At 43.6% G+C, this 14768-nt stretch overlaps 1 protein-coding gene across 1 annotated transcript in view; it reads right to left on the minus strand.

The window, feature by feature from the left end:
• The window catches only part of LOC120927414 (amine oxidase [flavin-containing] B-like), a 105237-nt gene that overhangs the window by 77228 nt on the left and 13241 nt on the right, over positions 1-14768 (minus strand). The window contains exons 2-3 of the mRNA XM_040338069.1: positions 9118-9212; positions 428-565 (exon numbers count right to left, since the gene is read on the minus strand). Of these exons, the coding sequence (XP_040194003.1) occupies positions 428-565; positions 9118-9212 (233 nt within the window). The remainder of the gene's footprint in view (positions 1-427; positions 566-9117; positions 9213-14768) is intronic.

Here is a 14768-nt window from a genome sequence, read left to right on the forward strand (position 1 = left end):
TCAAGCTAAACTTCACCTGCACCATGTTATTGCAAAAAAATAATAATCATTTTTTTAATATAGTTTTTTTTTTTAAATGAAACTTTAAACCAGCTTGTTGCTATTGGTTATTTATTTGAATTCTCTATTCTGAAAGCTTTTTTAATGTCCTGTGACCAGCACAGCCACAATCATTGCTGTGCAAATACAGATTTATACATCAGCAAAATACTAAAATCTCCTCCCTTAGAACTTTCTAAAGACCTGAGAAACATCATGTGACTTCTGAACACCAATAATTAAATAAGCTACTAAGATGATTTTTTTAATATTACAATAAATACAGTGGCATGATCTTTATATATACATAGAAGGGATGATGGCAAATAAACATTGCATGTTTAGTATCACTTTAATAGCTAAAATATTTCAGATATAGTAGTCCTACCTTTGCACGCTGTACAAGGTGGCCATTTAAAAACACCTTATAAGTCTGCACACCCAGTTCTTTAGCCATTCGTAATAAGCGATTCTGAGTGGGTCCCACGTATGCTCCTCCAACATCCACATATTTAACTTCCTTGTTCTGTTAGAAAGGAAATATACTTCATAGGCTTTTGATATACAGCAAGTAATTATTATATATTTTAATTAATGGTTAATAGCCCGGTATACCATTCCTGCACAAATCTTTCGAGTTTGGATTTTGTGGTGATCAAGGAAGTTGAAAAGTCCAACAAAGGCACAAATTAAAATGTATTGTATCCCCATTGTGACTGCACTTTTTTGCCTTAAAGGAGCACTAAAGGAAAAAAAAATGTGTTGCTGAAATGACTGTTTACAGGGTATAGAGACATAATAGGTAACGGATTCCTTTTAAAAATGATTAAAAATAGATAAAAATCAATCATATAATGTGCCTACAGTTTAGTTTTGTGTTTAAACTAGTTTCATGTTTCTGTGAAGTACAGAGACACACAGAACAAAAACAAACAAACACAGGGCAGTGTTTGTTTTTAAAATGAATCTGATTGGTTCTGAGGAGTTTTAGACACACAGTAATCACACCTTCTTGATCATGGACCACAGTGAGAAGCTCGCATGAGTTTTTTCATATAGAGCCAGACAAGCAGGAAGTGTGGAGATCAGGATTACAGCTGCTTCAAAGCAAAAACGAACAATGAGGACGTGAAACCAGGACTGCAGTAAGGTAAAATAAGCTATTTAGCTAAAACATTTTTTTCCTTTAGTGACTCTTTAAGCCTGGTACACACACCACAATTCCACGGGTTGCATGAAGAAAAACTATCAGCTCCCTTAAGGAGCCATGTACTAACCATGCAAGGTTAATGAAATGATTTCCTCCACTGGGCTGTTGTGTTCTGACCAGGGGACCCCTCCCGCCAGAACACTGCAATCAGCGCTCTCCACCATTGGCTGAGAGTGCTGATCGGGAGCCGGTTGGCTGCTGGTTTTCCGACATGCATATCCGAAAGACCGACACACGGGCAGAATGTCAGCTGGTATTTTTTTCCTGTCATTCTGCCCGTGTGTACAGGGCTTTAGTTTGGCAACAAAAATAACCATTAAGTAAGTAGTACTCTATGACTAGCAGTACCATTTGTTGACTTTCCTACACATGTTATAGGAAATGGGAATGCCACTGTACGTTTAATGTACGTTTCTAGCCACAAAGCCTATACCAATTGGGGGGAGAACGAGTGAGGTGATTCGTTTGTGGTCTGGAAGTTTTACATACAGATTTTACAATTATAAACGCATGTTCAAGCACTATTGGAGTCTTTTTCTCTGCATATACTCTACTGCTGACATACTGAGGAGGAGATCTTGGGAGAAGTTTAGGAGTCTGTGTTGGATATCTCAGTGAGTCCAGGGGTGGCTCACAGACATTTTCTGACCCATAATTGGGGGGGGTTTGCACTCCCAGAGGTGAGCCTATATCGATTGGGGGGGGGGGGGGAGCACGAGTGAGGTGATTCGTTGATGGTCAGGAAGCTTTAGCTATAGGATTTCAAAAATACATTTAGTTGTTCATCAATCAACATCATCTGTGGAATTTTAATATGGACTTTTTTGCACTTTATTGTATGGACATTTAATTATGCACATTATATGTTGTTTGATTCAATGATTTTTGATATTTGTTTATATAGTTAATAATTCAGCACTGCACTTTTATTTATTAACTCTGTAAAGTAAATATGTACACAATTTATTGTGTGAAGGTTCTCAATTCCTTTAGTAAAACAGTCAATTGTTTAAATTCCATTAGTAAATCACCCAAGGTATGACAACAAAAAAGCTTTTATGTGTTGGTTGCTAAATAAAGCCCCGTACACACGATCTAAATTTATGATGGAAAAAGTCAGACTGACTTTTTCCATCGGAAACTCAGACCGTGTGTATGCCCCATCAGAGAAATTCCATTGAAAAATTTCCGATGAATTCCATCAGAGTTTAAACATAGAACATGTTCTATTTTACTCCAATAGAATTCCGTCGGAATTCTGATGTGCTTTTGGCCGGGCAAATGCCCGATCGTGTGTACGCAGCATAAGGGCTCATGCACACAGGATGTTTTTACAGCTGCTGTTAGGGGCAACTGATGTTTTTTTTAACTGCCTCTAAATGCCTCTCTATGTTAACCTATGTGTCCATGCACACATAAACTGTCAGAGGCGTTTGGAGGCATAAGCGTTTAAGGGCAGTAGAAAAAAACGTCAGCCTATGCATCCAGGAGTCGAGGCTGTTGAGCTGTAAAAATGAAAAACGCTGCATTTGGCATTTTTACATTATAGGGAATGTTTCTACTGAAAAAAATAAATAAACTTCCATAAACGCAGATAAATGCTATTCAAAAACGTTTTAAATGCTGCTTTTTCCTGGCAGCAGCGCTGGCATTTTTAAACAGCATGTGTGCATGAGGCCTAAGAATGTCTATTTTTATTATTGTAATGTTGATAAAGATCAGCCCATATTTTAATAACCATTCAAGCAAAAATCCAGAGAATTCCAGAAGGTTCACAGATTCTTTCTTCCACATATATGATAAATACCTTTACGGTAATCTGTTGTCAAGAGATGCAAGCACATGCAGACATTCATCATTGGATTAACCATCTTTTTTTGAGTCTGTCAGTGTTTGTATTAAATGGAATGTATAGGGCATACTTGCAATGATTCTCTACATTAACCTTTTATATGAGGATAATAGTTTTAGAAGCTAACTCTTCCATTTTTTGCTATTGTATGAAATATAGCAATCTCTATGGGCCAGATTCACATACCTTTGCGGCGGCATAACGTATCGTCTATACGTTACACCGCCGCAAGTTTTCAGCGCAAGTGCCTGATTCACCAAGGACTTGCGTGTAAACTTACGGCGGTGTAACGGAAAGGCGTCCGGCGCAAGCCCGCCTAATTCAAATGGGGCGTGTACCATTTAAATTAGGCGCGCTCCCGCGCCGGACGTACTGTGCATGCTCTGTTTTGAAATTCCCGCCGTGCTTTGCGCAAAAGTGACGTCATTTTTTTGAACGGCGACGTGCGTAACATACTTTCGTATTCCCGGACGTCTTACGCAAAAAAAAAAAAAATTGAAATTCGACCCGGGAACGACGGCCATACTTTAACATGGCTCATCTAAAGTTAAGCAATGTTAAAGCAGGCTTAACTTTGCAACGGGAAAAAATTACTAGCGACGACGTAACGAACGCGAAAACCTTCGTGGATCGCCGTAAAACCTCATTTGCTTACCCGACGCTGGAAAACGATGCGAACTCCACCCAGCGGCAGCCGAAGTATTGCATCCTAAGATCCGACGGTGTAAGTCAATTACACCTGTCGGATCTTAGGGCTATCTATGCGTAACTGATTCTATGAATCAGTCGCATAGATACACTCAGAGATACGACGGCGTATCAGGAGATACGCCGTCGTATCTCTTCTGTGAATCTGGCCCTATATACCTACTGGATAGAGCTTCCAGGTGACACAGTGCAATCATTTTGTTTGCCCACGTTCACATTGGTCTGATTTGGCATGCGATTTGACATGCCAAATTGGCAGCTATTGCGGGCCATAGCACAAGCTGATTCGTGCAGGGCGCCGACTTTGCAGTGCAGCACCGATTCCCTAAAGTAGTTCCTGTACTACTTTTGGCAACTTTGGGGGCAATTTGAATAGACATCTGTGCAGAAACCCACACAGATGTCTGTCAAATAGCCCCTGAAGTCGGACTGCTTTGCCGGTTTGAAATTGTGCGAGATCAACTGAACTTGCAAGTTTTCTAACCCGCAGCAGTGTGAACCTAGGCTAAGTCTTTTAACATTTGTTAAGGAAAGATATCAATCACCTAATAAATGCATTGGTTTCAACAACTCACAGGGGTTGATTAGCTTAAAGGAGTTGTAAAGAAACATTTTTTTTGCCTAAAATTAATGTCTGCAAGGTAGAGAAACAGAATAGTGTAATGATTCTGTTAAAAAAACAGTAAATACCTATTAAATTCCTATTAAAAGCAGTAAATACCTATTGAAAGCAGGAAGTGAACAGAACAGAGAAGAAACAGAGCAACTTCTGAGCAAAAACAAAAAATGAGGAAGTGAAAAGAGGAATGTCTGCAGGTAAAGGATGCTTATTATGAAAAAAATGTTTTTTCTTTACAACCCCTTTAAGGAATATAGACTGTTCACTTACTAAAATTAATTTTCCTTGCACATGATTGGGTATTCAAGGTGAACAATGCTATGTGGAATTTCAAAGTAAACTTGCTCTTTTCCTTGGCACAAAAATCAATAAGCTTGAATTGTAAGAAAAAGCAGTAAATAATGATGCCACAAATCAGCAGTAAAGCTGTTCTGCATCTCACTTACCTTACCTTCACAGGACTGAAGCCTCCCAGCAAGTTTCTTGCTGGTTTTTGCCGAGAAACTCTGTTGTGTGTACGAGGCCTGAGGCCTCGTACACACGACAGAGAAACTCGACGTGCTTGGCACGTCGAGTTCCTCGTCTCGTTTTGGGATGAAGCCGCCGAAGAGCTCGGCGGGCCGCCTTCTCCTATAGAACAACGCGGCCAACGAGAAAATAGAGAACATGTTCTCTATTTTCTCGTCGAGCTCCTCGGCGGCTCCATCGAGCCAAAACTGTACAGACGACAGAGATTCTCGGCAGAATCCGGGTTTTGACCGAGTTTCTCGGCGAATTCTGCCGAGAATCTCTGTCGTGTGTACGAGGCCTCAGAAGTAGTGTTTTCAAGCTGATTGACACAGCAGTAACATAGCCAGATCCTGCCCAGCTTGTCAATCAATCTCACTATTTATCTGTGTGCAGGCCAACATTCATTGCCTAAGGCCCCGTACACATGACTGAGAATCTCGTCGTAAAAGAAACGTTGTTTTCCTCGACTGGGTTCTTGTCAGGCTTGTCGAGAATCTTGTCAAGCTTTCTTTGCATACACACTGTCAAAATAAAATCTCGTCATACTCAAACGCGGTGACGTACAGCGCGTACGACGGCACTATAAAGGGGAAATTCGATTCCATTGGTGCCACCCTTGGGGCTGCTTTTGCTAATCTCATGTTACTGCGTGTTAAGTAAAAGTTTGGTGAGAGACGATTCGCGCTTTTCAGTCTGTTACAGCGTGACGAATGTGCTATCTCCATTACGAACGCTACTTTTACCGAAGGTGCGCTCCCGTCTCATACTTTATTCTGAGCATGCGCAGGTTTCTAAGCATACACACGAACGTGTTTCTCGTCGTAAACCACCCCGACGAGAAACACGACAAGGAAATTGAGACTCCCGACGAGAAAAAAGAGAGCATGTTCTCTTTTATTCTCGTCCAGATCCACAACAGTTTTCTTGACGAAAAACATACACGCAACCGTTTTTCTCTGCAAAAATGCTCTGCCAGCATTTTTCTTGATGGATTTTGCCGAGGAAAACGGTCGTGTGTACGAGGCTTGACACTAGGCTTATTTCCTAACCCAAGACTCCAGTCTCTAAGGCAGGCCATAGATGATACAATTTGTGGTTGCAGTAAATAAAAACGCTTGATTGATGGGGGAATCCCTCCTGTGGTGCTTTGGTGTTGTCCCAGTGTGGGGAGCCATCCCTCCCAAGAGATCACAGTGATTGTTGCTAGCGACTATAGCCTGCCTATAGATAAACCGGCCAAGATTCAAAACCATCTATGGCTGGCTTTAGCACCTGCATTCCAGCTTCTCCGGCTACTAACTTCATCTTGTATGCACTTGTTCGCTGCCTGTCCTGACCTTTGGCCTTTCCCTTTTTTTGTATCTTATCTAAAGTAGAATAAAATAAAATAAAATACCCTCCGCTAACATTAAGAATGATAAAGTGCAGATCCCATACAAATCTAGTCAAGATTCCACAAACATCTTGAAGCTCTCAAAAAAAAAAAACACCTTTCTCAAGCCCACTTCTTAGGCTTAAGAAAGTGAACCCCTGAAACACATTACCTTGAAAACCCATGGTTCTTTGACCCAGAAAGTGTGAGAAACTCGACTTCTTTTACCCGCTGCATACAAAACATGTAATCTAACAGTATGGATCCCACTAAGCCTATTCCAGACACCTTTCAGCTGGCAAGAGATGAACGTTTTCTGGACTGGACACAGGGATGACCTCTGGGTCACAAATAAGTATTCTTTTACTCTCGGGTCTGCTGCCACCTGCACAGGTGTGCACAAAAGCCACAGCGTGGTACATCCTCCAATAAACTCCATCATATTTCTGGTAAAAATCTTTTTTAACCTCCCTGGCGGTATGATTCTTTCAGAAAAAACATGCTGAAAGCGGTACCATTATTTGCAAGGAAATTTGGCGTTTTATATTGTAGGTCTGTAATTTTTTCGAAATAACTCACTTAAATCTGACCAAACAAGATTCTAATAGGCATCCCGGGTATGACATTTTTTTAAAAACAAAATTATAAATTATAATATAATAAATAATTATAAATAATTATAACAAATAATAATATAATTATAATAAAAATTATTCAATAATGTAATCAAATTAAAATCACTGAAATTTGCTCAGTTGCAGAATTGTTGCTGTCATTATTTTTTTTTTTTTATGACGAATTTCCCCACAAATCGCTATCGCACAATTCTGCAAGTGATTATAATTTATTATCGCTGTTTTTTAGCTGATCTAAAACTATTTTTGACATAAAGGGACACTTTTGGTTGCTATGGACAATCTACAGTTTGCAGGGAGAAAGAAACGTTTTTATTATATAAAATGACATGCATGGCACAGGACAGACCACTAGGGACAGGGGGGGTGTGTTTTTTTTACATACAGTACTGTAATCTATAAGATTACAGTATACTGTATGTAAGGTGTTTGTTTACGTTTTTGAATTTGGCGCCGTTCTCCGTCCCCGTGCGTCGTAACGTCGCAGGGAACGGAGATCGGCGTCACACGGAGGCACTATGTGAATCGAGCGAGGTCCCGCTCGCTCACACAGCGCGGTGGCATCGCTGGATCCAGGGACAAGGTAAGTAAAAAGTGCCTGTGGATCTAGCGAGGCAAGCCCGATCGTAGCAGGAAAATCTAACCCCGAGTCAGTCTCGGGAACACCGCCAGGAAGGTTAAGATAGAAGACAAAAGGTCTACTATCCCGTATTGCTCATGATACATTAACTACTGTATATGTTGCATTGACAAGCAGTGCTTGAATACTGTATGTATTGAGAACATATGACAGCTACTTTGAGTTTTATATTTTATTCAAACTATACAACAATTCACTGTGTGTTCAGACTTTCTAAAACAGTTATATTCAGGCACAGACTGGTGTTGAGTGCTCCTGAGTGTGTATATTTTTTATGTGTACTTGGCTATGTTTTGCTTTTTAGCTGCTTACTCAAAAAATGACAGCATAAATGTAATAAAATAAAAGTAATTTTAGAGAAAAGAAATTTCACATCACTCCCTGTCCTGCCAGGAAGTGAAGGAAATTTCCACTGTGGGAACATAGATGACAAGACAATCTTGACAAAGGACTTAACCCTTCCCCACTATATCCAAAATTAAATAAAAAATTCTGTCTGGAGTTTGATTATTAGCTTTTTAAAACTGTAGAGGGACACAGAATTTAAGATACTGCCTCATAATTAGCAGCAGTTTTATCAACCTGCCATGTAAGCTCTTTCAGTTGGCTATTGGGCTGCCTATCCAGTAGACTTTATAAGCAAACCGAGGGTCAACTGAAAGTGCTCACATACTGTAGCAAGATGACAACACTGCTGATAATTATGAGACAGACAGACTGCAACAGGAAGTAAAGTAAATTGCAGGATTTCCATTTAAGAAACCTTGCTACAGATTAAAAAATACATATTTGCTTAAGAAAATTGTAAACATCAATGGATAATACCAAACATGCTTGAAAATAGATTTGGGGTTTACACTTTAAATGGACAGATCAAGACTTAAGCCTCGTACACACGACTGGGTTTCCCGTTGGGAAAACTGCCATGAGAGCTTTTGGCCAGGAAAACCGGCTGTGTGTATGCTCCATCGCAGTTTTCCCATATGGAAAACTGCCAGGATTCCCGGCGGTTTTCCTATGGGAATCACTGCGATGGAGCATACACATGGCCGGGATTCTCGACCAAAGCTCTCATGGCAGGTTTCCTGATGGGAAACCAGGTCGTGTGTAGGGGGAAAAAGTTAACGAGCAGGTTCTCAGTTTTCCCCTTGGGTTTCCCGGCTGACTTTTTACCGCCGGGAATCCCGTACGTGTGTACGAGGCTTTAGTTGTTTATACTCCAGGTATGCAGCAATTCCAAATATAAAATAGGTCACGCAGAAAAAAAAAATTCAATCACAATAAAAAAAAATGAATAAAGCTAAACCAAAACATACTGGGGTTGTTTTACTAAAACTGGAAAGTGCAAAATATGGTGCAGATCTGCATAGAAACCAATCGGCTTTCGGGTTTTTTGTCAAAGCTTAATTGAACAAGCTGAAGTTAGAAGCTGATTGGTTTCTATGCATGGCTGCAACAGATTTTGCACTTCCAGTTTTAGTAAATCAACCCCAAAGTATAAAATATAACTGGGACATGATTTTTTTACTTACTCGAATTGTGTGCGTTCGTCCACCAACTCTGTTCTGAGCTTCTAATAGCACCACGTTAATTCCTGACTCTTTGAGCAGTTTAGCAGCAGAAAGTCCTAAATCAACAATTGACATAAATTAGCTATTAACATCTAAAAAATATGTATTTAATTCAACACCCAAAAACATAAAATATACTCTAAACGTTTGTATATTATCTATGGTATTTACAAATCTGAGGTGTCTGCTAAATCATCTGAATATTTGACTGCACAACAATACTGTACAAATAGTTCAAATGAGGAAAGGACTTTGTTTTTTTCCTTACTATCGTTATTATACATAAGTCACAATTAAAGTCTCACCAGTTTTCATCTCTTTATAGTCCTTTGCCACCACATGTTATTTGTGACTGAGATTTGTTTACAAACTCCATAAAATACCATTTCTCTCAGTAAAAATACTGCTTTTTTGGGCTTCAACCTCAGTTTTCTGTGCTGGCAGAGCTGAGTAACAGCCACACCCCTCATCATACACAGAAAACCAAGCGCACTAGGTCTACAGTCCGGTACACATGTAACAAAAGTCAGCCAATTCAGCAGGACCAACTTCTGTTGAATGGTCTTACTGGAAACTAGCATTTGATCAGCAGTTGCAGCCAATGACTGCAAGTGCTTATCAGTGTATACTGGCAAGGGTGGTGGGAGGGCAGTCCACCTGTCAGAATACAACAGCACAGCGGGAAATCCCCACATCACACATCTGCAACCAGCTGGTTAAATGAAAAAAAAAAACTGAACGTATCTCTTAGGCCTGTTTCAAACTGTGTATGGGCAGGCTGAATGTACCAAATTGATCGATTGAGCAACTTGGGTACAACCAGCATGCTGGGTTTAACCTGAGATTATCAGTAGTAGCTGCTATAGCTGCTAGCAATAATCACGGTCTTCTCTCGGTGGGGGAAGACAATGGCTCGTCAGGAGGGATTCCCACATCAACACTGCCTGTGTTGATGGGGGGATCTAGAAATGTACTCTATGTATGGTCGGCTTTAATGAACTCAGCTGGATGGATTGCTATAGGTTTTTATATAAATAGTTCATGAAAAAAAGGCATGTATCCGCAGGGTCCATGAAAAAGGTTTACATACCAGCCTTTGGCACCGCAAAAATTGCTTGATAAACAGGTGACTCCAAGGATGAGGCCAGAATAAGCTGGAGAGATGATGTTCAATGTGGAGAGAGGTGGAACAGCAGATTCCGATAAGCTGGTGCACAGGAAGTGACGCATGGTCAGACAGGAAATGACCTCACAGGAACTGCAAAGGGCTGGGAGGAAGCCACAATGCTCACAATGGCCTTAATGAGAACCCATAAAACATAGTATAATATCATGTTATGCTACCTGATGTTATACTAAGTTATAATGTTGTACCATACCTAATACTATAACTTGTTGTTAATAAACTGTCTGGTCACATATATATTTCTGTGATTTCAATTGGGCTTTTAAATGTTTGATAAATTCCAATTTATATTTTAAATGTCTCTTTTTTACGTAGAAAAGTTAAGAATCATGGCTATTATAGGCTAAATTAGATATTCACAAGACCTTATTAGGAGCCCTACAGAATAACTATTTTGATTCCACTTATAGTCGTTTTATGTGGGGGAATTCACAACCCTCATTACCAGCCAATTTTTGATATAACACGTTTGTATTCTTTTGTATATCTTGTGCTTATTATGTGAACATTTACTGTGCTTTCTAATAAACTTTTGATGTTTAAAAAAAAAAAAAAGTTAAGAATCATTAAAATTATCTTCAGAATCATACAAACTATCATAATAAGTCATTAGGGAGCAGGTAGTTAAGCTGGAATCTTTTCACATGGTTCCTGGCTTCTGACTGACTGCTGAATTGGGCATAAAGAAAAGAAAAAAGAGTTTCCCACTTTTTATGCCCAATTTAATCTCGATAGAATGGAGAGAGAATAAAATGAAACTTACAATGTTCATTTCATTACTGGACCCAGTGTTGCCAACCTACCAGTTTGAAATTTACTGGCACAACACCCAAAATTTACTGACACAGGCAAATTTTTACGGACATTTTACAGAAGTTACAAAATTACAGTTTTAAGTGCAAATTTCAGTATTTAGGCTACAAACAGGTACACTATGCAAATAGTAATACGATTTAAGGTACATATTAAGGTAACAAAAAAAACATTTTCGCTATAATAGTCCATCGGTTTCTGTTCCCCATCACCTCCTGCCCCCACCAGCTCCTGCCACCATCACCTCCTGCCAGCTTTTGCTACCATTACCTCCTGCCCCCACCACCTGCACCCACCAGCTCCTGCCATCACCTCCACCACCACGTCCTGCCACAATCACCTCCTGCCACCACCAGCTGTCAGCTCTTGCCACCATCACCTCCAGCCAGCTCCTGCCCCCACCATCACCCCCTGCCACCATTACCTCCTGCCAGCTCTTGCCACGATCACCTCCTTCCCCCACCACCTGCACCCACCACCTCCTGCCAGCTTATGCCACCATCACCTCCTTCCCCCACCACCTCTACCTGCTGCCACAATCAGCTCCTGTCCCTACCACCATCACCCCCTGCCAGTTCTTGCCGCTATCACCTCCTGCCAGCTCCTTCCCCTACCATCACCCTCTGCCAGCTCTTGCCACCATCACCTCCTGCCAGCTCCTGCCCCTACGATCACCCCCTGCTAGCTCTTGCCACCATCACCTCCTGCCCCCATCTGCACCCACCACCTTCTGCCATCACCTCCTGCCAGTGCTTGCCACCATCACCTCCTGCCCCCACCACAACCTGCACCCACCACCCCCACCTCCTGCCACCATCACCTCCTGCCAGCTCCTGCCCCTACCACCATCACCCCCTGCCAGCTCTTGCTACCATCACCTCCTGCCCCCACCACCTGCACCCACCAGCTCCTGCCATCACCTCCACCACCACGTCCTGCCACAATCACCTCCTGCCACCACCACCACCTGCACCCACCACCTCCTGCCACCATCACCTCCTTCCCCCACCACCTGCACCCACCACCACCACCTTCTGCCACAATCAGCTCCTGTCAGCTCTTGCCACCATCACATCCTGCCCCTACCAGCATCACCCCCTGCCAGCTCTTGCCACTATCACCTCCTGTCAGCTCCTGCCCCTACCATCCCCCTCTGCCAGCTCTTGCCACCATCACCTCCTGGCTCCTGCCCCTACCATCACCCCTTGCCAGTTCTTGCCACCATAACCTCCTGCCCCCACCACCATCTGCACCCACCACCTTCTGCCATCACCTCCTGCCCCCACCACCACCTTCTGCCACCACCACCTCCTGCCAGCTCTTGCCACCATCACCTCCTACCCCCACCACCACCTGCACCCACCACCCCCACCTACTGCCACCATCACCTTCTGCCAGCTCCTGCCCCTACCACCATCACCCCCTGCCAGCTCTTGCCACCATCACCGCCTTCCCCCACCACCATCTGCACCCACCACCTTCTGCCATCATCTCCTGCCTCCACCACCACCTTCTGCCACCACCAGCTCCTGCCACCACCACCTCCTGCCCCCACCACCACCACCATCTCTTGCCAGCTCTTGCTGCCATCACCTCCTGCCCCCACCACCACCACCTCCTGCCAGCTCTTGCCGCCATCACCTCCTGCCCCCACCACCTCCTGCCAGCTCTTGCCGCCATCACCTCCTGCCCCCACCACCTCTTGCCGCCATCACCTTCTGGCCCCACCACCACCACCACTTGCCAGCTCTTGCCGCCATCACCTACTGCCCCCACCACCAACACCACCTCCTGCCAGCTCTTGCCGCCATCACCTCATGCCCCCACCACCCTCTCCTGCCAGCTCTTGCCGCCATCACCTCCTGCCCCCACCACCTCCTGCCAGCACTTGCCGCCATCACCTCCTGCCCCCACCACCACCTCCTGCCAGCTCTGGCCGCCATCACCTCCTGCTCCCACCACCGCCACCTCCTACCAGCTTTTGCCGCCATCACCTCCTGCCCCCACCACCTCTTGCCGCCATCACCTTCTGGCCCCACCACCACCACCACTTGCCAGCTCTTGCCGCCATCACCTACTGCCCCCACCACCAACACCACCTCCTGCCAGCTCTTGCCGCCATCACCTCATGCCCCCACCACCCCCTCCTGCCAGCTCTTGCCGCCATCACCTCCTGCCCCCACCACCTCCTGCCAGCACTTGCCGCCATCACCTCCTGCCCCCACCACCACCTCCTGCCAGCTCTGGCCGCCATCACCTCCTGCTCCCACCACCGCCACCTCCTACCAGCTTTTGCCGCCATCACCTCCTGCTCCCACCACCACAATCAGCTTTTGCCACCATCACCTCCTGCCACACCACCTCCTGCCAGCATTACCTTCTGCCACCATCACCTCACCCATCTCCTGCCACGTTGCCACCATCACCTCACCCACCTCCTGCCACGGTACCAGCATAAACTTCTTCTACCATCACCTCATGCCCCCACCACCTCATGCCACCATCACTTCCTGCCACCATCACTTCCTGCCACCACCAGCTTCTTTATTACCTTAAAGCAATGGCTGGGCTTGGCTGGACTGGGCTGTGCTGGGCTGTGCTGGACTGGGCTGGGCTGTGCTGGACTGGGCTGTGCTGACACGGCTCCGTCCTCTGCCTATGGCGAGTGCACTGCACGAGCCAACTGCCATAGTGTCCCTCCTGAGTCCTGAGTGACTCGATCGTCTATTAAAAAAATGGCACTGGCAGCGCCATTGCGTTACTGCGCTGGCGCCACCCGGCTGAGCGCATACAAGCTTTCCCGAGCCTGGCCGGCTTTGTAATGGCGCATACACAGTTGCATGGTCGGCTGAGGCTCGCGGACATCTTTTTTACGGGCACCCGATGCCCATAACGGACTTTACGGACACCCCAAAAAGGGGGTTAAATTTACATGCTGTTTTTACATGCTGTTCGTAAATTAACGGACGGTTGGCAACACTGACTGGACCAGTATAAAAAACATTAGCTTCTTGACAAGTGATCTCACATAGAAACATCTGGATAGGATCTGATCCCTCCCACTGCCTTACATGTTCTGCAAACTAATATCTGCAGCCCAATACCAACATTTTTAATAAAATGTTGGAATCAGGTTAAGTTTGAAAATACAGTATATACCAAACGATATCACATTACTTTTATTATAAACACTGTGGTACACAAACACAATATATATTTATACTGTATAAATCGCTTAAGAAATGTTAAAGCTTATGTTAAACCATTTAACATAAGATACCGTAACAAAAATAAAAGTATTTGAAATAAAAGAGATCCTAAATATGTCTGACATATTTTCTAGTGCAAGAGCCTATAAAACAATGTTTGCTTGTTTAATTCCTTTATGGAAACAAACTTATAATTAGGCAGTTAGGATCATTGCCAAACAGTATGCATTCCAATATCAAGTGGTGAACTGGAAGCAAAGTTTTTATCAAATGTTTTACATGCATGGGAATGATGGTAAGACCGCTTTCTCAGGGCATGAAAAAATGCAAGCATGCCTCTTTGAACTATGCTGTCCTTTCATAGTCCATATAGAAACAAAACATTGTATTTCACAGTTGAGGAT

This window comes from Rana temporaria, chromosome 2, assembly GCF_905171775.1.
Source record: "Rana temporaria chromosome 2, aRanTem1.1, whole genome shotgun sequence".
NCBI classification, from domain to species: domain Eukaryota; kingdom Metazoa; phylum Chordata; class Amphibia; order Anura; family Ranidae; genus Rana; species Rana temporaria.